This window comes from Neofelis nebulosa, chromosome 7 (assembly GCF_028018385.1).
Source record: "Neofelis nebulosa isolate mNeoNeb1 chromosome 7, mNeoNeb1.pri, whole genome shotgun sequence".
NCBI classification, from domain to species: Eukaryota; Metazoa; Chordata; class Mammalia; order Carnivora; family Felidae; genus Neofelis; species Neofelis nebulosa.
Genome location: NC_080788.1, coordinates 99,162,704 through 99,184,266, shown reverse-complemented (window position 1 = coordinate 99,184,266; position 21,563 = coordinate 99,162,704). Strand labels below are relative to the sequence as shown.

The following is a 21,563-nucleotide window of genomic DNA, read 5'->3' as shown; positions in this document are numbered from 1 at the left end:
ATTGACCCAGAGGCCTGTTTTGGAAACTTGGAATGTTGTATTGGGAACTCCTTTATTTGAAGATTGTATCTGTTTTCCAACTGGTTATGGTTTCTATTCTGCTTCTTGTCTGGTCATTTTTTTATTATATCTTGGACGTTGTGGTGCAACACTGAGTGTCTGGATTTGGTCCTCTTTATCCAAAAGGTGTTTAAAGAGTTTCTTAAGTGGTACGTCAGCTTGATCCTTTTAAGGCTTGTGACAGGTTTTACCAGGATATTCAGCAGGCTTTTTCCTCTGGTTAGAAATTCAACTATCTTTCCTAGTACTGTGCGATCACCAGAATCTGCATTTAGCTCAGCACTCCTCTGCTAGCTGTTTGTGACGTACTTTGTATAATCTCGTGTTTGCTTATGGGCAACTTAGTATTCAACCAAAGACTTAAAGAGATCTCTTGGCATATTTCTGGAGCTCCTCCTTTATGCAGTTTTCTTATTTCTGGCACTCTGCCCTTCAAATTCCAACTACCTAAGCAGCTCCAGTCTTCAGTCTTTGTTTCCAACACCCAGTGAGGCTGGTACTCTCTTTGGATTCCACTTTCTTGTGTCCTAGTTTGAAAAGTGCCTCCAGGCAGAAAGCCAGAGTGAATGTGGATCTTGCCACCATGTATTTCCTTTCTCTCAAGGACAGTGCTGTGGTATCTGTTAGCCACTGCCTCAAAACAATTGCTTCACATAATTTATGCACACATACATGTAACACCAATGTATTAGTTGTTTAAAGCAGAAGGAGAAATACAATTCCTGTTACCGTATTATGGCTAGAGCCTACATCATCTTACAGAGATAAATGAGTGTGTATAATAGAAGACCTCCCCATCTTTGTATTTTCATACGCCAAAGATGCACCCAAAGGTACTGCTGGTATTTTCTCTAAAACAAAACAACTTCAGGTCCCATCTACCACATAAAACAATGATACAGCATTCTTTGCCATAGTTATGGCTACAGTAGTTTTAGAAGAGTACTTTTCTTATGTGTTAAAACATCTTCAATGTTTATGAAACTCATTTTCTCTAGGAATTTCTTTTTAAGTATTGAAATTTGCTTGTTATATAATTCTTATTATTAAAGAGTGATATTTTCTCTTTCTTTACCATACTTACACACTTGTGATTCATCTCTAGACCTGCTTGCCAGTATTTCTGGTTGTGACATAAAAAACTTTAGCTCATCTCTGTCTCAAATGAGTTGAAGTAGTGATTTCGAGTAGTGGTTTTGAGTTAAGATGTTTTTTATTTATGTTAAGAAATAAATCACTAATAAAGAGCTTTTTATTTTAGGTTATTTTTGAAAAGTAGATACTGTGTTTTATGAAATGTCTTCAATCTTTCTTTGGAAATTTTTATGACAATGCTTTTATTTAATGAATTATATAAGTACTTTGTATTACTTTACAAATCTTGTTTTAGGAATAAAGACAACTGGATCCTTTTTGAAAATGATTTTTTAATGTATTTTATTTGCCAAGATTGTATTTGGGGATCTTGCATCTCTATGCTGCAAGTGTGGTTTTTTTTTTCTCTCTTTGATCATTTAGTCATTAGATTTTACAGTTTTAAAATTCTGTGTACTTTATGAGTAGATAATAAGCTGTCCTTTTCTCTGTTTTAGAATATTTCATATAAAAGAGTAGGCCAAATAAAATATACATTGAGCAAAATATAATATTAAATTTCTGAATTCCATTGTAACATTTAATTTAAATAATGTTTGTTCTTTTTAGATAATTATAGGTAATTTGGGGAGGTTCATTTCTGCCATAAAGTTGTAGCCTTAGAACAGAGTATGCAGCCTAGACAGGGAAAATCCCTTAGTCACCATTAGTTTTCTTAGTCACCTACTTTCATTAACTTTTTTAAATCTCATACACAAAGAATTTACTAAGTAGATTTGTAGTAAGCTACCAAATTGTTACCTTCTTTTGGTAAATATAAAGAAAGGTACTCTTGCAGTAAAAAAGTGAAAAAATTTTGTCTTCTTTCTTCTTTCCCCCTTCCCCTCTCCCCTATACATATGCTTCTTGCTACATTTCTGAAATTAACCCTTTAAGATAGAGTTTGTGAATATCTGTTACATATTTTGCAGTTGACAAATTACAGTTCGAACCTCCTCTGAGAAAAGAAACAGAAGCACGGGATGAAATGGTAGGAATTATTACTTCAGAAGTACTTTACACATTAAAATTTGAGAAAACTTACAGTCAGGTAAACTTTGACTAAGGATCAGAGTTATATATTCTTTCAAGCATTAATTTTGATACTGTATTTCACATATTAAAGTTTGAAAAAGCTTATAGTTAGGCATGTTTTAACTAGAGTACATTTTGTAATATACCATTTTAACCATTCATATTGACCTTTCTGAATCTTTTGAAGGAGTTACATGAAGTTATTAAATATATGGAATTTGATGTTGAGCTTTAAGCTCTAGGATCTTTTTTTCTTACAGACTCTGTTAGGTTTGTAGTATATTTTTGCATTACCTTACTGTTTTTGATATTTATTTGTTAATATAGCTTCTTTTTTAACCATTGCTCTTATATTCCGAAGTTACTGTTTAGTTAAACATTTTCTTATCTAAAAGGAAAAAGTAATAAATAGAGCAAGGTATTATCAGAGTTGCCTAGATGTTACCTTAACATTTACTTTATTTTTAAGCTTCGGTAAAGTATAATTTTTCGAGGAATTGCCTTCTGTTAATGGATCTCTTCATTCTTAACATTTGGAAGTAGTACTCTTCTTACTGTATATATTGCTATATATATAATTCACAGTTTCTATGCCAGTGGGGAAAAAATAGTAGCACCAATAAGTTAATGATAATTTAATAATATGATGTTTTGTTTTCCACACTAATGGATTAGCGATGCAGATAATTCAGAGTTATGTTTTTCTGTTTATTTGGAATATACTAGCATTGGTAAAGAGGGCTTGTCACACTGAAACTATATTCAGTATGTTTATGGAATTTCTTAAGTTTCAGTTAACAGATAATGAGTCATTGACCTAAATATGTCAAATGGCAGCAAATCTAACTGGAGATTAAAAAATTGAAAGCCAAGATGATTAACAATCATGACAATGAATATTTTCTTGAATCAAATAAAATGATTAATATCTGTTATAAGAGAACATTTTAAACTATTTTTACCTTCACAGGGAGTGTCATCAGACCCAAACTTTGTATTACAATGGAATCCTTTTGTTGATGGTGCAAATACTGGCAAGTAAGTTGTTTGCTAACTTAATATTTTACTTATATTTTACTTTATATAGGAACAGTATTGGGTGGGAACAATTTATTCTAATAAGTTTTAATTTTCATTCTTAAAAAAAATTGTGCTTTGCCTCATATCAGTGTAAAGCTTCTGACTTTTTAATTGCCAAAAGGCATCATGTGTTGATAATTAAGGTTTTCTTCTTTAAATTCAGCTTAGTGGATGTAATGTTAATTTACTGAAAGATGAGGTACATAATGTCATGGGAAAAAAGTGCTGTAGGAGTCACAAAGCCCCAAATCCATTCTGCAGTATAGTTACTTTATATTCTAGACCTGTCTTCCCTCAACAGGTAAGTTACAGGGCCGGCCCAGATGTTCCAAGCCTGTGCATTGCCTAGAGAGGTCTTTGGAAGTATAGATCTCTGCGGCCCCCACATTCAGCTTATAGATCTGAGGTTGGCAAACTATGACCTATAAGTCACATCTGGTCCACTGCCTATGTTTTGTACAGTCCACAAACTAGATTGGTATTTAGATTTTTTAATAATTGAAAGAAAATCCAAAGGAGAGTGATACTTTGTTATATGTGAAAATTATATAAACATTTTAGTGTCCAAACAAAGGAAGGTTTGTTGGGATACAGCCATGCTTATTAGTTATGTATTACCTATGGCTGCTTTCACATTATAACAAAGAGTTAATTACTTGTGACCACTGTATACACTAAAGTTTATAATATTTACTACTGTCTGGCCCCTTACAGAAAAAGTTTGCCAACCCTTGCAACAGAATACGGTCTTTGGGACTCGAATCTCAGAATCCTAAAAGCTTCCCAATTGATTACAATAACTCTAGATAAATAAGCGTATGGAACCAGTGAGCTAGATCAGTGATTCTTAAGTTTTGATGTGCCTGGAAGATCACCTGAAGGTTCTGATTCCATAGGTCTAGACGATACATATGGAAGTTTCAAGGTGATGCCAATATTGTTGATCTATGTACCCCACTTGGGCTAGCAAAAAGGGTTTGATGATATGGCCACTTGAATCTATGATTCACAGTGGCTTCCAACTCTAAAATTTGGAATCTGTTTTTTTACTAAGTTTAATTTTTATTACATACTAAATATGCAGAGCATAACCATAAAGTAAAAAGACTTTGTATTCATTTTATACAAATCTGTTTTATAGTCCTGCTAATACAGTTTGACATAATGAGGTCTTAGGTCTTTCTATAGGTTTTAAAAATTCTCTTTATCATGATCTAAAGAATGTAAACAATTTTAATGCGCATTTATTAGAGTCCCTATTTTATGTTACATTTACTACCATCTGAATTGCATTTTTCTCCTTGTGTTAGATCAACCTCAAAACGTGCAATACCACCTCCCCTACCTCCTAAGGTGAGCGACTTAAAATTTTTGAATAAATCCTTTTTTTAATAATAAAATAATTAAAAAGTAATTTCATTGAATTTGTTCAAAATTCTCTTAAATATGCTTTAGATAAATACAGTTTTTTTCAAGAGGGGATTACAAAGATGTAAAATATATATTAAAAAACTTCCTGAGAAATACAATATTTTAATAGCCATAAGAAAAAGGTAAAAATCACATACTCATTTGAGAAAATACTCGACTACATGAAGAGGAAACAGAAAGAGTTCATCATTTACAGTCCTCATTTAGTATGGCAATTTCCTATTTCAATGGAGTCATACTTCATTAAGTCCTTGCTTATTCCTGCTTATTAAATATTTTGTGGATTGTTTACATAATTTTATCAGTTTAAAATTATATCAGTTTTGGCTTAGGGATGATTAAAAAATCACATGGCAAGTTCTTAGTTGTGTTGGGACAGTAACTCTTGTTTATTTTTCTTAATTAGCTTAGTGAGTTGAATTACATAGCAAAAAGAAAAAATCACATACCTCCCCACCCGCTAAAGTCTTAGGTGGGTAATGATAACGAAGTGTTACTGTTTCACATCCAAATTTATTAAAGTACTCTTATGTCTTATTATCACAGCCAAGGATAAACAGCTACCCTGAAGACAACCTCCTAGATGAAGAAAAATCATCAACTGTAAAACGTTGCCCTGATTCAGAGAACAGAGCTCCCCAGTTTCTCAGAAGACAGAGTAGCCCAAGTTGTGGTCCTGTAGCTGAGACTTCCTCTATTGGTATGGCTAGCAGTGTCAGCAGTCCTGGAGTGCATACAGCTAGATACTGTGATCTGGGTAAATAAATCAAAGTGAAAACTGAAAAGAAAGCCATTTTCATATTTTAAAGAATGTCTTTGGTCACTCTTTTAACTGTTTAAAGCTTTCTGAAGTTACTTTAAAATTCCACGTGGGCGGACCATGAATAGATTCCGTCCAAGTGAACCCTGATTTGATTTCTTAAGTAATATGATAGGTCTTAGAATGATGAATGGATGTTCCTGCCCTCCAGAAGTTCAGGATCTGTAGCAGAAGTTACACCCTATGGGTACCTGTAATATTAGACAAGACAGCTTATATAAGTGTCTCATACAGTAATTAACTATAGTAATAGAAGATGAGAAATTTTTCAGGAAGATAAGGATAGGAAAGAGAGTGGGGGGCGGGGGGCTTGCAGAGCATTAAAGTGGATGGATCCTTCATTAGTGTGAGCCAGTGCTGACAGGCATGCCTGATGAGCAAGAAAGAACGAACAAATGCGCTGACAACCTGGATTGTGTTGGAAGTATACTATGGGAGAAGTGTGAGCTTTTGAAAGGTGTATACTAGGAGATAGGACTAAAAAGGTAGATTGGAGTTCAGTTATGAAAGGCCTTGAATATATCAGGCCTGAATATCTGAATATCAGATTTCATTTTTCTCACAATATGGAAAGACGTTTGTTGTTTACATGGATTAAGACCACTGCTAGAGATGCAATGCTACCTCTATTGAACCTAAGAATGGCACTGAAGATACTTTAACTCATCTGCCAGTAGAGAATATTTCCCAGTAAAGGATCACCCAAATGGAAAACAAGTATTGGGGGAAAGGGAAAATTATTTTTCAAGGAAGGTACTTATTTGTATGTTCATTCAGCTTTAACCATGATTCTTTTTAGGAGATGGTGATGGTATTTCAAAACTAATTAGTGAAAATACAGAAGGATCAGCACAAGCACCCCAGTTACCACGGAAAAAGGACAAGCGAGATTTCCCGGTAGGCGTAACAGGCATTTGGTGATTAGTTGTAACGATTACTGTGTTTATCATAGAGAGGCAGTGTCTGTTTTGGTGGGCAGGGGGCATAGTCTCTTTAATTCAAGAATTAGATAACTAAATTTCCAAATGTATAGGTGTTTTTTTTAAGGCTTAAGAGATCTTAACGTTTATTTATTTTTGAGACAGAGAGAGACAGAGCATGAACGGGGGAGGGGCAGAGAGAGAGGGAGACACAGAATCGGAAGCAGGCTCCAGACTCTGAGCCATCAGCCCAGAGCCCGACGCAGGGCTCGAACTCACGGACCGTGAGATGGTGACCTGAGCTGAAGTCGGACGCTTAACTGACTGAGCCACCCAGGCGCCCCTTAAGAGATCTTAAAGCAATAAAAATTATTTTTCCCACAGAAACCAGCCATCAATGGCCTTCCACCCACTCCAAAAGTGCTGGTAAGGAATATTTTTATGTGAACTACTTGCCAATTTTCATCTCTTTAGAAGCAGCAGATTTTTTATTTGCTGTCAAGTATCTTGAGCTATTGAATGGAAGGATTCATAAAATACAAAGGCATAAATGCATTTTGATACACCACGAATCAAATCATGTACCCTAATGTGAGTGAGTTGGTTAGAACTTGGAAAGTTTTGCTTTTTGTAAATTTGGCAGCTGGGTTCTCAGAGTAGCCTTGAAAGGCCAGTTTAACTTTAATGTGATGATATCAGTAGTACTGTGTCCTCTTCATTATATGGGTTAAATTCCTTTCTGCCCTGAAGCCATTTTCACATTGAACTATACACAGTGAACGGGGAAGCTTATCTTAGTGCTTGTTCTCTGGCTCTCCGAGGTGGTTCAGCCAATCATATGAATGGGATGCTTTATAAATTATACCTTTTTATTCAGGAAAAGTCTAATATGTAATGTAAATATTAGTCTTTTTGTCTGCTTCACTATTACAGAGTAACACTGCAATTACAATCACTGTGATGTTGCTCAGTAATATCCATTATTTCACATTATTAAATATTAGTCCTAAAGATAAGTGGGGACTTAAAATTCCTAAAATAGATCACTGACATATGTAGATGTTTTGGTAAATTTGTTATTTTTGCCCTGAAATAGTAGATTACACAAGGCAACAATAGGAGACTCTATTGTTAGAAGTCGTTAAATGATATCAAAATAGGAATTTTGGTAATGAAACCATAAACATATGCAAGTAAGAGTGAATTTAGCATTTTGTAATCTTAGCTGATTTCTAAGAATATATAAAATTACATAATCAAATAAGTCAACATTTCTTTCTTTATAAATAAGATGGGAGCATGTTTTTCCAAAGTTTTTGATGGCTGCCCTTTGAAAATTAATTGTGCAACATCTTGGATACATCCTGATACAAAAGGTAAAATTTCTGAACTTTTTTTTTTAAATGTTTATTTGAGAGAGAGAGAGAGCGCGCCTGCCCGCACTTGTACATGTACATGTGAGCTGGGGAGGGGCAGGGAGAAAGGGAGAGAGAGAATCCCAAGCAGGCTCCCCACACTGTCAGCGTAGAGCCCGACAGGGGCTCTGTCTCACAAACTGCATGTTCTTGACCTGAGCTGAAGTCAAGAGTCGGGCACTCAATGGACTGAGCCACCCAGGTGCCCCTGACATTTCTGAACAAAATTATATACACCTCTAATAAAATATTTATTATGAAAAAAGATATTTATGGTCAGTGAACTGAAGTTATTTAAAAATATTACTTTAGAGACTAAATAGTATAGATACCTGCAACAACCTAAATTGGTAGATAAGAGTTTTGGTTTAACCTTTAGAATTTAAGAGTATATGGGAACTGTTCTGATTAAAGGAGACTGAATAGACATGCCACAAGTGATTGCAACCATAATTAGGGATTTTCTGTCATATAAAAGGACAATACTGGGACAGTCGATAATCTCAATCAGTGAAGTCATTACAGTAGATAATAGTATTGTGTCAGTGTTAATTTCCTGATTTCGAACATTGTACTGTGGTTATATAACACTTCCGTTTTTCTTTTTTTAAGATGTGCACACTGAAATATTTAGGAATTAAGGGGCATCATGTTTGTAACTTAAACAGCTCAGAAAAAAAAAAATGTGTGTGTGTGTAGAGTGAAAAAAAGATAAAGCACAAGTGGTAAATGGTAATATTTGTGGAATCTGTGTGAAGGATATTCAGGAATTCTTTGTACTATTAAAACTTTTCTATAAATCTGAAATTATGGCAATATAACAAAATTTATTTTTTAAAATTTATACTGTATGTTTTTAAAGTGAGGAAACCTAATACATAGAGGTAAAAATTTGGAATCAAATAGACCTGGGTTTGAATTCCTGCTCTGTCATTACTATATGACTTGAGAAAGAAACTTTACACCTCTGTTCTCAGTGTGATCATTTTACAACATAAATACTGTTACTACTCACCTCACTGCAAGGAAGGAAAAAGCCTGCCTACCTGAGTGTCTGGCAATTAGCAAACAGAGTAGGCAAAAAAGGGTGTTCAGGAAATGTTTGTTTTCACTTTAACATAATAATATAGACAAGTCATATAATTATCTGCTTTAAATGCTACTGTTAGAAATATAACCAAAAAAAAGTATTTTTATCAGTAAAGAAATGGTTTTTTGTGTGTTTGTAACTTTTTATTTTGATATCAATTTCAGACCTAACAGAAAAGTTAGAAAAATAGTGTAAGAAACTCCTCTATACTCAGAATCATCAGTTATTTCTTTATTTATCTATATGTGCATTTTTTTTCTGAATTACTTGAGAGTGGCTCTGTGTACTTCATTTTGTATTTCCTAGGAACAAGAATCATCTCTTACATACCCACAGTACAATTGTGAAGATCAGGAAATTTATCATTGATTTAATACATAGTCCATATTTATTTATTTTTTGATTGAAGTATAGTTGACATCACAGTCCATATTTAAATTATTGTCTCAATAATATTCTTTATTGTCTTCCCCCTTCTTTTTTCCCCAGTCCAACAACATCTAATTCAGGATCACAGGTTTTATTTAGCTACCACAACTGTTCAGTCTCTTCACGTCTGGAACAGTTCTTCAACCTTTCTTTGTGTCTCTTGATCTTGACATTTTTGGAACTATCTATTTTGTAGAATGTCCCTTAATTTGGGTTTGTTGATGAGACCTCATACTTAGATCAAGTAATGCATTTTTGGTGGGAATATAAAAGAATTGTGCTCTTCTTAGTGCATCGTATCAGAAGGTACATGCTGTCAGCTTGTCCAAACACTAGTGATATTAACATTGACCATCTGGTTAAGGTGGTGTTCACTAGCTTTCTCCACTGTCAAGTGACTATTTTTCCCTTTTTAATTAGTTAGTAATTACTTGATAAGTAATATGGAATACATTGAGACTATATAAATATCCTCTTGTTCATCAGACTTTAACCAACTGGTTTTAGCATTTATTGATTGTTGACAATCCACTGACATCCACGGACAATTTCTCTTCTTTTCCATTTATTTATGTACCTATATTAGTTTGAACTTATGAATTTTATTCAGGGAGATATGATCTATTAATATTATTATTTATTTTAGCGCTTAAATTGTCCCAGAATTTTTGAGCAGGGAGAGTTCCTATGTTCTTTAGTTTAATGTTTGATCACTTCCTACCTTTCTGGCACAGGAAGATTTCTAGGCTCATCTTACACTTTTCTTGCCCCAGAATTGGAATCCATCTTTTCTCCAAGCAGCCCTGGTTCTTTCTAGTGCAAAATAATATATTTAGGAACCAAGATCTGGACACTAGGTATGCTCATCGTTTCTGGTGTGTCATGATTTATAATTTCTATGTAATTTATAGTGTCCTTCAAAGAGTATTTGAGATACCTGGCAAAAATACAGTTACATTGAAAAATCTTAAGATATGACAATTATGTTGAAAGGAAGGATTATATAAGATAAAGCTAGAGTGAATGAGTAACAGAGAATATATCTGCTTTTAAAAATAAGATCAGAATTGGAGAAAAATGTAAAGAAGATGGCATGAACTCTAGAAAATAATTTTTCTTCGGATGGGTGGGTGGCCAGCTAACTCTCAACACCAGTAAAGCACAGAGCCATTTTATTTAATTATTTCAGAAAATGATAGTAAATTCTGGTGATTTATCTTAACTGTTTTAGATCAGTACATTATTTTTGGAACTGAAGATGGTATTTACACATTGAATCTCAATGAGCTACATGAGGCAACGATGGAACAGGTAATTTAGGAGTTTTAACTCAAGAAATTAGTGTGGGTGTATTGGGTAAAAGAAGTCTTGTAATTTTAAATCAATTTTTATGGGCTTCAGTTGTAATGTTTATGATTTAAATATTTAAGGAGATGAAATTGTATTCTTTACATGTTCACATTACAAGATTTTTTTTGTAAAGTTTCTGTAATTTACTAAAAGGTAGAAAATAGTTATTTTTATACTATTTCAGACTGTTAGAATTTGGATGTTAAAGCATAAGGGAATGAAAACTGGAGAATTTTAATTCCCTTCTTTTTTTTTTCTTTATAGTTATTTCCACGGAAATGTACTTGGCTCTATGTTATCAATAATACTTTAATGTCATTATCAGGTATGTATGTGATGAAAATAATGTGAAAAATAAACCATAGACAAGCATAGAAATGTAATATTTTTAATTAAAGCATAGTTGACACAAGAGAAAGATAATTTTAATAGACGTTATTTTTTAAGTGTTATTTGTTTTACTATGTATAGTAACTTTGCAACTTGCAGATGTTTTCTACAAACTTAGAATGAGAAGAAACTTTGAGAAAGGACCCTGTGTTCAGTTAAGGTAGCACTTCCCAAACCTGTCCAGGATGTAAACACCTGAGGACTATCCTGTTGATTGTTACCTGAGGCCATCCCCTTCCACTCAGACTCCTCCACCCTCACTGTCGCTATCACTGTGTGCCTTCCATGGAGAATTACCAGTGGAAGGGAAGGAATCAGAGAATCTTACTGCTCCCTTTCTCTGTGATCTTGAACAAGTGACCTTCTCTTGGCCCCAGTCTTCTTAATTGTGAAATGTGGACAATGTTAACAATAGCAGCCCATGAGGTTGCTGTGAGGATTAAATGAGACAATCTCCAGAGTGCTTATTAGTAAACAGTGAAGACTCGCACAGACGTGTGCTGACAAAATTCACATAGGGTAGGTGGTATTTTAGGCCCTTTTTTTTTTTTTTTTTTTTTTGCAATTCTTACCAACTAAAACCTATTTCTTTACATTTTAAAGTGACTAGAGGTTTACTGTTCACTTTCATTCTAATAGTAGAGCACAGGAAAGTTAGTTATTTCTCTCTGTCCCTTAATTAATAATCCTAATGCTATCAGCTATTAAAATAGCATTCACCCCTTTCTCTATTTAGAATAATTATTTTAGTATTTCTCAAATTTTGTTCAGTTCTCTGTATGTATTATAACTCGGCTCTTATTTACTGTACTGTCAGGCTTTTCAGTATTGAGTGTACCTTTCGCTATTTACGCTTTTTTTTTTTTAAGTTTATTTTATTTAGAGAGAGACAGCACACAGGGGGAGGGGCAGAGAGAGAAAGGGAGTGAGAGAATCCCATGCACGTTCCGCACTGTCATTGCAGAGCCCAACACAGGGCTCAATCCCATGAACCATGAGATCATGACCTGAACTGAAACCAAGAGTCATATAGATGCTCAACCAACTGAGCCACCCAGGCACCTCTAGCTACTTATGCTTTAAAGCATCAGTGCTGATACACAGCCTTACTGATAGGCAGATTATTATGAATTGTGGCCTATTTAAGAAATGTAATTTTCATAATTTTAAGTGTGTGTATAATTTGGGGCACCTGGGTGGCTCAGTCGATTGAGCGTCTGACTTCAGCTCAGGTCATGATCTCACAGCTTGTGAGTTCGAGCCCCGCATCAGGCTCTGTGCTGACAGCTTGGAGCCTCTAGCCTGCTTTGGATTCTGTGTCTCCCTCTCTCTCTGCCCCTAACCCACTCACATCCTGTCTCTGTCTCTCTCAAAGATGGATAAACATTAAAAAAAATTTTTTTTAAATAGCTTAAGTGTGTGTATAATTTAAACTCTTCCACTAATCGTTGCCTATTAGAGATTCTTCAGAAATTTGTATATTTGAGCTGATGACAGTGTTTACAAAGAGCATATTATTTGGTTGCACATAAGTGACTTCTAAAAAGCTGGGGTCCTTGTAAGAGTACTTAATCTCTTTGATTTTAATTATGCTTCCCCCCAGTTTTTTTTATTTCTATTACCAAAATATTAATATATTACTATTATGAAAATAAACCCAATTCTGTTTAACAACTCTGAATTGTATACATGTAAAATCACTTTCCTCTAACTCTCTGTTTCTATCCCTACTCCTACCTGTCCTTGGATATAAGCTTACAAGCCACACAGAGACAGGACAGCTGGGTGGCTCAGTTGGTTAAGCATCTGACTCTTGATTTTGGTTCAGGTCATGATTTCACGGTTCATGGGATCAAGCCCCGTGTCAGGCTCTGTGCTGATAGCACAGAGCCTGCTTGGGATTCTGTCTCTCCCTTTCTCTCTGCCCCTCTCCTGCTCACTCTCTCTCTCAAAATAAATAAATAAATAAACTTAAAAAAAAAATCACACAGAGTACATCTTACATATTTATAAAATAACTATAGGAAAATGGGGAAAAATTAGACTGTAAATTAGATCTTTCCATATTCTAGTTGACTTAATGAAGGTAAGTAGCAGAGCTCAGCAGAAGAAAACATGATTCTGCCTATGGGTCTGTGTTTGTGTGGATGTGCACACATAAATATTACATGCGTGTTCTAGTTAGGGTAGCTAGCTATGTATATAAGGGGGCAATGGAGAGTAGAAGGGTGTGGTATGGTGTTAGACAGAATGTTTGCATTCTGAGAAAATACAAAGACTTCTATTGAGGATAAGACTCAACACTGTAGCATAAGATTGTATCATATACATTTGACCCTTGAAAAATGTGGGTGTTCAGGGTCACTGACCCCTGGTGCACTCGAAAATCCCTACATAACTTAGGACTCTCCGGAACTTAACTACAACAGCCTACTGTTGACTGGAAGCATTATGATAACATAAACAGTTGGTTAACACATATTTTGTATGTTATATGTATTATATACTACATTCTTAAAATAAGCTAGAGAAAAAAATGTTGTTAAGAAAAATCATAAAGAAAATACATTTATAGTACCATACTGTATTTATTTTAAAAGGTCCATGTGTAAGCAAGCAGACCCACACAGTTTGGACTTGTGTTCAACGGTCAGCTGTGTATGTTTTCTGATAGTAAAATGACAAATACTGTTTTATGTTGTTATAGTACCATACCATATATAATGAGGAATCAGAAGATGCTTCCCTTATCTCCCCCTGCTTAACACAGCTATGGTTTTGATTGTATGGAAATTGTAGCTCCATTATCCTTGTATTATAGCATACAATATTAGTTTCTTTACTTTTCTTAGTATTTTAATCTGTTGTTATATTTATAAGACTTCATTCACAATTAATTTTAATCCAAGGTGTTTTGAAAAATTATTAATAAATAGGTCTATCCCAGAAAGATAGTGTGTATAGTTTTACAGAATTCTCCATGTTACACTAAAATATTCACATGTGCATCATTGTAACTCAGTCCTCGCTTCATTAAGGCTTATATATATTCTGCCCAGAACACCTGTTAGTCAGAACATACCCAATTTGTGCATTAGAAAATGCAGTTATCTGCTTTCTTAAAATTCTCTTATCCTTCAAAATGGTATTAACTGGGTGTTGTGTTTTTTTGTGTTTGTTTTTTGTTTGTTTTTTTGTATGTGTTTTTCTATTTTGCTTGGCTCTTTGAACATTTCTGGACTCCTTATTTTAGAAGGTAATTATGTTTTCTTTTGCTTGAAAATTCTTGTTTCTCTGCTGTAAAAGATTCTAATAAAAGTAACATGTTTCTCTTTTATAGGAAAAACCTTTCAACTCTACTCTCATAATCTTATAGCTTTGTTTGAACAAGCCAAAAAACCAGGATTAGCTGCCCATATTCAAACTCATAGGTTTCCAGACCGCATACTACCAAGGTACAAAATATTTTAATTCTGTTGGGAGTGAAGGGCCTTAGTGTCACAGCCAGTATTCCTTGCCCACTAAAAAACTTCCTTTGTTTTAATTTTGAAAGGTAATTTACACCAAAGTGCATGTCATATAGAATGCAAACGATGAGTGTTTCCTTAACTTGACCGTGCAGGAGAATCACCTGTAGAAGCATTATAAATACACATTTCCAGGCCCTGCCTCAGTCCTAGGAAATGAGATAGTTTGGGGTCAGAATCCAAGACTGTTTTTTTTAAAGCTGCTTGACTGATGCAGCTAATTCACAGATCATTGTTTGGGAACCACCGCAGTAGAGTACATTTATATTGTCCTATGTTTTCAGAAAGTTTGCTTTAACAACAAAGATTCCTGATACAAAAGGCTGCCACAAATGTTGCATAGGTGAGTAAATGCTATTTTTCAAACTGGATAATTAGAACTTTGAACATTTTTTTAATTCTTTAAGGCTATGGAGAGTCTTATAGTATCAAATAGGAAGGAAAAGAGGCTTTATATTTCTTTTTAAAGAGTAGTTAAGGGGCCATTGGAGCACAAGACTCTATGGCAGGACATGGCATAAAAATGTTTACAGGTAATAGTCCTAATGCTTTCACAGAACATAGTGTTCCTACAGTGTTCCTGGTTTTTAACCATAGTCCCTGAGGCTGTATCTCTGCTAATGTCCTAGTTTATCATTTATTACTTACCATTTATTTAACACTTTCGTTTTACATAACTGTTATTGCGTAGTGCTTTACGAACATTATTACAGGAGTTTAGGTAACTGAAGTTAGAGGGAACAGTCTACACAAGACCACCCTCACTTCTGATACCAGTTGCAAGTTTGGGGGGTTTCCAAAAACACCCTCGTGTTAAAAAAAATTCTCTAGAAAGACTCAGGACTCACTGAAAGTAGTTACATTCATAGTTATGGTAGGGATAGAGATTAAGATCAGCCAAGAGAAGACGTTCATAGGGCAGAGTCCAGGAATAGTGCCAAACATAGAGCTTCTGTTGTCCTCTCCCCATGGAGTAATGGGCAGTGTTACTTTTCTGGCAGTGATGTGGGATGGTGCACATGGAGTACTGCCACAGGGAGCATACATCAGCCTCAATACTCAACAGTTTTTATTAGGGCTCCATCACACAGGCATGATTGATTGTCTACATGGCTGATCTCAATATCCAGTATCTCTAGAGGTCAGTTCGTACTGCATGACCCAAAGCCCCTACTCTAAATCACATTGTCAGTCTTTTGGCACGACTGTCCTTCACCCTAAGAACGTCCAGCATTGCAAGCCCCCAATCTAAATCATATTGTTGAGGCAATTCATTGACACAAGGCCCCAGGCAAATGAAGACACTCTTATCAGACATGACATTCTCCTGAGGCCTAGAGATTACCTTCCAAAGTGGGAGGTGGGGGGGGGGGTGCGGAGGTGGGCACAGGCTAGACCTCTTTTGGAGCAAGGTTAAATTCTCTACTGTTTAATTATCTTATCTCATTTAACCCTCAGATAACCCCATGATACCTGGGATCAGATACCCAGATACCTGGGATCAGACCCTGTCTAATGACTTCAGATCCTGGGCTCATAACTTCCTGTTTAATTCTGTTTGTTGAAGCAGTGAGTGTATTCATTGGTCTTCATGCTGCATAGTTGCATAGCATATGTTCCTAGTTATAAACAAATTTCATGAGCATTTTCTAGGAAGAATCAGGTTCATATCTATTATCAGATTCCCAAGATCTATGACTCAAGAAAGGTCTAGAAGCTTATATATAATCTAAGATATAAACTCATAAATACATTAAGGTAGAGCTTATTGCAAATAACTACTCTTGTAATTGGTACACATAATTGTTGATGAGAGTCAAATTGGGGAGAAGGACTGACCAATATGAGTTTTTGTAGATTTGAGTCAAGAAAGTTACATCTTTAGTAAAATGTAAAAGTTAGGAAACTAGTAAACTAGTAAGACAAGTTTCCATCTTGACTTAAGTAGACAACTGTAAACTACTATACCAAGAATGAAATCATAGATTTCAGTTGCTTCCTAGACCTTCTCTTTCACTCAATTTACTTAAAAAACAAACAAACAAAACAAAAAACAAAAAAAACCCAGCTCTTTAGGTTGCAAGTAAGTTTAGGTGTTTTAGAGCTTAAAATATCATCCTCGTAGAAAGTTCCTATGTTTAACAACCTAGCCTACTGAAGATGTTTAGAAGTAAATGTGTATGATTTAAAATTGAAATAAAGTGAAAAGGAAGGAGTAACAAAGCCAGAAGAGAAGACATCATCTTTCTTTACTTACTCTTACCACCCTGGTGAATAGAAACAATGATTTTCCTTTACCAGCTAAATTATCACTTAAAATAGTTTCTTCTTCCATCCATATTTTGATATTGATGGCAGGCCACATTTCATTGTTTTTCTCATATATCATCCCTGCCTTTATAAAGAAAGTGAGTTAGCTCTTATATTAGCATAGCTCAGTTGTTACTTTTAATTAACTAAAATAATTATGTTTTCACATCAAGGTAGTCAGTGTTTTGGTTATGTCTGTTCTGCTTTGTTTCTTTCCAGTCAGAAACCCTTACACAGGACATAAATACCTCTGTGGAGCTTTACAGTCTGGAATTGTTTTACTCCAGTGGTATGAGCCTATGCAGAAGTTCATGTTGATAAAGGTATATATTACTCTGTAGTTTTCTTCTTTAGAAAATACTAGTGTGTAACTGAAGCTGAAAGTACAAGATCTCAGTACTATCTGGGGTCAGCACATTTATAGTTATTTATGGGTATTTACTTGGTTTAGGGGTTCTTGCATTCTTGTTAAGATTTCCTCTTTAACTTATGTCAATAAACTTACAGAAGCATTGCAACCATAAAGATGAATATGGCCAATTCTCTAAAACTATTTTATAGAAAACTCATCCTTATCAAGATGCTAGATGTAATCCTTTTTTGAAGTAGATCAATCAAGGAGAAAATGAAAGCCTTTTTTTGGCTTTATTCAATGGTATGAGTGGAGAGATTGTTTCTAAGTTATACTTCTGTTTGTTTTTTCTCAGCACTTTGATTTTCCTTTGCCAAGTCCTTTGAATGTTTTTGAAATGCTGGTAATACCAGAACAGGAATACCCTATGGTCTGTGTAGCTATTAGCAAGGGCACCGAGTCAAATCAGGTCGTTCAGTTTGAGACAATCAATTTGAACTCTGCATCTTCATGGTTTACAGAAATTGGCGCAGGTAAGTGTTTTTAACCTGATGTTAAAACATTGATGCTTTTTCATGTAAAAGAATCAGAATAAGCTCAGTTAGCATGGGCTGGTTCAGAGCGTCAACATAGTTTCCCAAGTAAGCCCAGAGGAACATGTATATATAGTTTATGATCTCTATTTGCCTGAGGCAATTGATACAAATTATTTTACCAAGGCAAAGTTTAATGATTCCTCACATATAAAGATCTTAAAATGTTACCACTTAATTTTTGAACTTAATAAATAAGTTTTCTACGGTATTTTTCAAATGTTATCAGCTTCTCAAGCAAAGAGATTTAGCTTGGTTCCTATCAGTTTCCCCCCACACACACTTCCTAGAATCATTATGTTCAAGTGCTTTTCAGATTTGACTAGAAGCTTCTCAGGTGTGACCTCCAAGCTTTACCATTTAAAGATACAGGGAAATAGCTCTTGGACTTTCTTAGAATGATGCGTTTGCCTAGGATTTTATCAAATATGTCTCAGTGAAAGCTCTAAAAAGGTTGGGAAGCTGATTCTTAAATTTTAAAGTTGAAACAAATCAACCAAGAATTTATTTTTTAAATCTGCATAGTAAGTGAAATGAAGGGAATCTTTTACCTTTTTTTTGTGCTAATCTGTTATTTGATCATCTCTAACCCTGTATTTATCATCTTTTTTTTATATGTGAAGTCAAGCAAGCTTCAGTCATAACTATTTTCATTACTTACCACATAATATCCTCTATTACCTTGTGAAGAAGTTTGTTACAAGTATCAAGTTTGATGATTCTTATTAAATATCTTTGGCTTTTGCTCATTTGTAAGGCTAAATTGCAAGAATTCTTTATACAACCCAGCTATTGAAGTTATTGCAGAACCACACTGATGTCACTTTGAGAATAAGAATCAACATGAACCAGTGGTGTCCTAATAAATGTTTAACAACACGCACTTGGGGTGCAGAGAAGCCTGGCTTGTAATAGTTGCCAATTCTGTGGTATAAATACTCCCACCAAGGGAATATTTCAGACTACCAACCTTGTGTCATGTGGCTCACAAAATTCCTGCAAATTTAACAACCCAGTTCAAGCCAGTTCCAGCATGCACGTGACTATAATCACTTTCTTTATGGACCAAGTCATAATTTACAGTAAAATAAGATTGTATTCTGTGCCGTCCCACCCCACCTACACTCCACCCCTTCTTTAACTTAATTGTTTAATGCTTTTGGTTGAGTTAGATGCATCCCTTCCTGTACAGCTGACAGATACAAATGACGTTGTTTTGTTATCCTGAAATATAAGCAGCCCAAATAGAAACATGTTTCTATTGTGTAGTTACTGTAAAAAGATGGGTTAAAGATCAGTTTATTTAAAAACCAAGATCATTTTTGGCAGATAGCCCTAACTTTTTTTTTTTCCTACTGGTTAGTATATGATAATAGTATAGAGCAAGTCATTTCATACAATTATTTAATATGTGTTTGCATCCACTTGCTTCTATTTGATATATTAAGTTGCATTGCTCAGGGGTAGACATTTAGTTAGTCCTCTTGTGAATTTGTGGGTTGGGGGGTTGAGGGTTTTTGTTGTTGTTGCTGTTTGGTTTTTTAATGCTTGAGGGTACTATTCTACCCACTTTTAACATTGTCTACGCTAAAATTAAGGCATACCCAAAATTACTTTCTGAGAGAGAGCCTGGACTCTGCTTAAGGTTAATCATTCACATCATCCGCTAGCAATGGTTGTCCTTATATTACGTAGGCTTCTCCATTTTTGCAAATGATTATTAATCTACCTCCTGTCTGTCTTCATTTTTGAGGTCAGGCCTTGAATTGGCAACAGTTGTAACTGTTAAAATGAACTCCTGTTCTAAGACTGTCTTCAGTTTTAGTCTGATTTATTATTGTAGTATCTTTATCTCCAAGGATGGTCTTTAGCCTGTTATCAGCACTAAGTAAATATTTGCTGAATAAAAGCATGTATATAGATTTGTTGAGAAAAACTATTTTTTGGAGTGTTGCCTGAGGAACCAACAGTTTATTTTTTAACTTCTTTTAACTTCAGTTTAAATTCTTGTCTTTGAATGGGCTTTGGAAGGTCCAAAACACCCCAAAATAATATATAAAATTTTGTGTTTGTGTCAGATGTGCAGTTTTTAGGGAGAGGATCCATGGGCTTTCCAAAGAGATGTAATTAAAAATGACTGCCCTGAATTATCTAAAATCTTTTCTTCGATTTAGCTAGACCATTCAAGCAATCTGAGTGCCTAAAATGAATTATTTTACCACAATGTTTTACAAAAATGTCATCACATCTGTTAGCAGAGCGGCCCTGTGAATATCAGCAAAGTTCTGAAAGTTGCTTCCTTCAAAGATGTTGTTGACAGTATTGTTCATTATATTACTGTGTCCTCTTAATAAAGGAAGTCCTACTTATACATGCACACACCCCAACACCAGGAACGTTTCTCTTTGATCATAGTTTCATTAATCTTTTTTGCTTTTTCTGAATTACTGACTTATTTTTATCTCAGATGCTGTGATCACCTAACTGATGAACTTGTTTCCATCCTCCCATTGGCTACTATAAAATACACAGCAAAATCTAGTCATTGTATAGCATGCATTTACTTTCTTCCCCATATTTACCGTTGGCTTCAATTTATGTTTGTAACATCTTTCTAGAACTAGCTGAGGTATTAATTAAATGTAAACTTGAGCTTTTCTCAGCTCATTTAGCCATGCTTAGCATTTTAAGTTCTTTTCTAAGTTGACCTACGTAAATTTTTCTTAGAGATAACATAATTACAAAATACAATTTCTTTCTTAAATTTCAAAGACTAGTTTTAAATCACAGAAGAAAATAAGAATTTGTGTTGCTTTTCTAAGCTTTGGTTTTTAAAGCCTGTTGTGTAATGGTAACCCTGTTTTTTTTGTTTGTTTTTTTTTTTTTTACCCCTTCTAAGGCAGTCAACAGCTGGATTCCATTCATGTAACACAGTTGGAGAGAGATACCGTTTTAGTGTGTTTAGATAGTAAGTACTATCTTAAAGTTTATTCTGAGTATACTGCTTGATAGAACAGGTCTTTTCATGGAATTGATTCTATTAAGCTGTAATTCAAAATTTTTACTTTTCCACCTTAAGTGGTTTTGTTTTATTGATGAAAATCCTAAATTGGCTACAGATATTGTAATTAATTGGTTTGTTAATACTACTCTCTGTGACTTTTTCTTTATTTTGTTTAGCTACTTGGAAACATACTAGATAGTTTGCTATTACCGCGGAGTAAAATTTTGTGTAAAACTATTATGTGTAAATTCTGTATAAAACTATTCTGAGGGTTTTTTCCTACCTCATTATAATTGGAAAAAATAGAAGGTTATACTAGTATGGTCACTTTGTCATATAGCATGAACTTTTAGAATCATGTAGAAGTGACAGTGTAATGTACAGACAGATTTGACATCCTCACCTGCTAGTTGTGATTCTTTTGATGCAGGGAGAGATGTTATTGATAGATGTGTGTTGTACTATAAGCAATAGAGAAGCAGAAAAAACTTCAACAGCAGAAATTATTTCAGTTTTCAAATGAAGCAGTCTGGTTCTTAAAAACTCACCTTATTTTTATGCAGTACATTGTGCAAGGTGAAATTCACCAAGACTTAGAATTATACTTGAAACTTGGCAATCTT

The 21,563-nt window shown here is 34.6% G+C and overlaps 1 protein-coding gene across 7 annotated transcripts in view; it reads left to right on the top strand.

The window, feature by feature from the left end:
• The window catches only part of MAP4K5 (mitogen-activated protein kinase kinase kinase kinase 5), a 110,981-nt gene that overhangs the window by 79,197 nt on the left and 10,221 nt on the right, over positions 1-21,563 (top strand). For 5 of the 7 annotated variants that reach the window (XM_058739012.1, XM_058739016.1, XM_058739011.1 and 2 more), the window contains 14 exons: positions 2,127-2,185; positions 3,200-3,267; positions 4,620-4,662; positions 5,287-5,497; positions 6,360-6,457; positions 6,865-6,906; positions 7,772-7,856; positions 10,646-10,725; positions 11,029-11,089; positions 14,495-14,609; positions 14,966-15,024; positions 17,211-17,314; positions 17,699-17,876; positions 20,836-20,904. In XM_058739012.1, the coding sequence (XP_058594995.1) occupies positions 2,127-2,185; positions 3,200-3,267; positions 4,620-4,662; positions 5,287-5,497; positions 6,360-6,457; positions 6,865-6,906; positions 7,772-7,856; positions 10,646-10,725; positions 11,029-11,089; positions 14,495-14,609; positions 14,966-15,024; positions 17,211-17,314; positions 17,699-17,876; positions 20,836-20,904 (1,272 nt within the window). The remainder of the gene's footprint in view (positions 1-2,126; positions 2,186-3,199; positions 3,268-4,619; positions 4,663-5,286; positions 5,498-6,359; positions 6,458-6,864; positions 6,907-7,771; positions 7,857-10,645; positions 10,726-11,028; positions 11,090-14,494; positions 14,610-14,965; positions 15,025-17,210; positions 17,315-17,698; positions 17,877-20,835; positions 20,905-21,563) is intronic. The other 2 variants (XM_058739014.1, XM_058739013.1) reach the window with 1 other exon arrangement.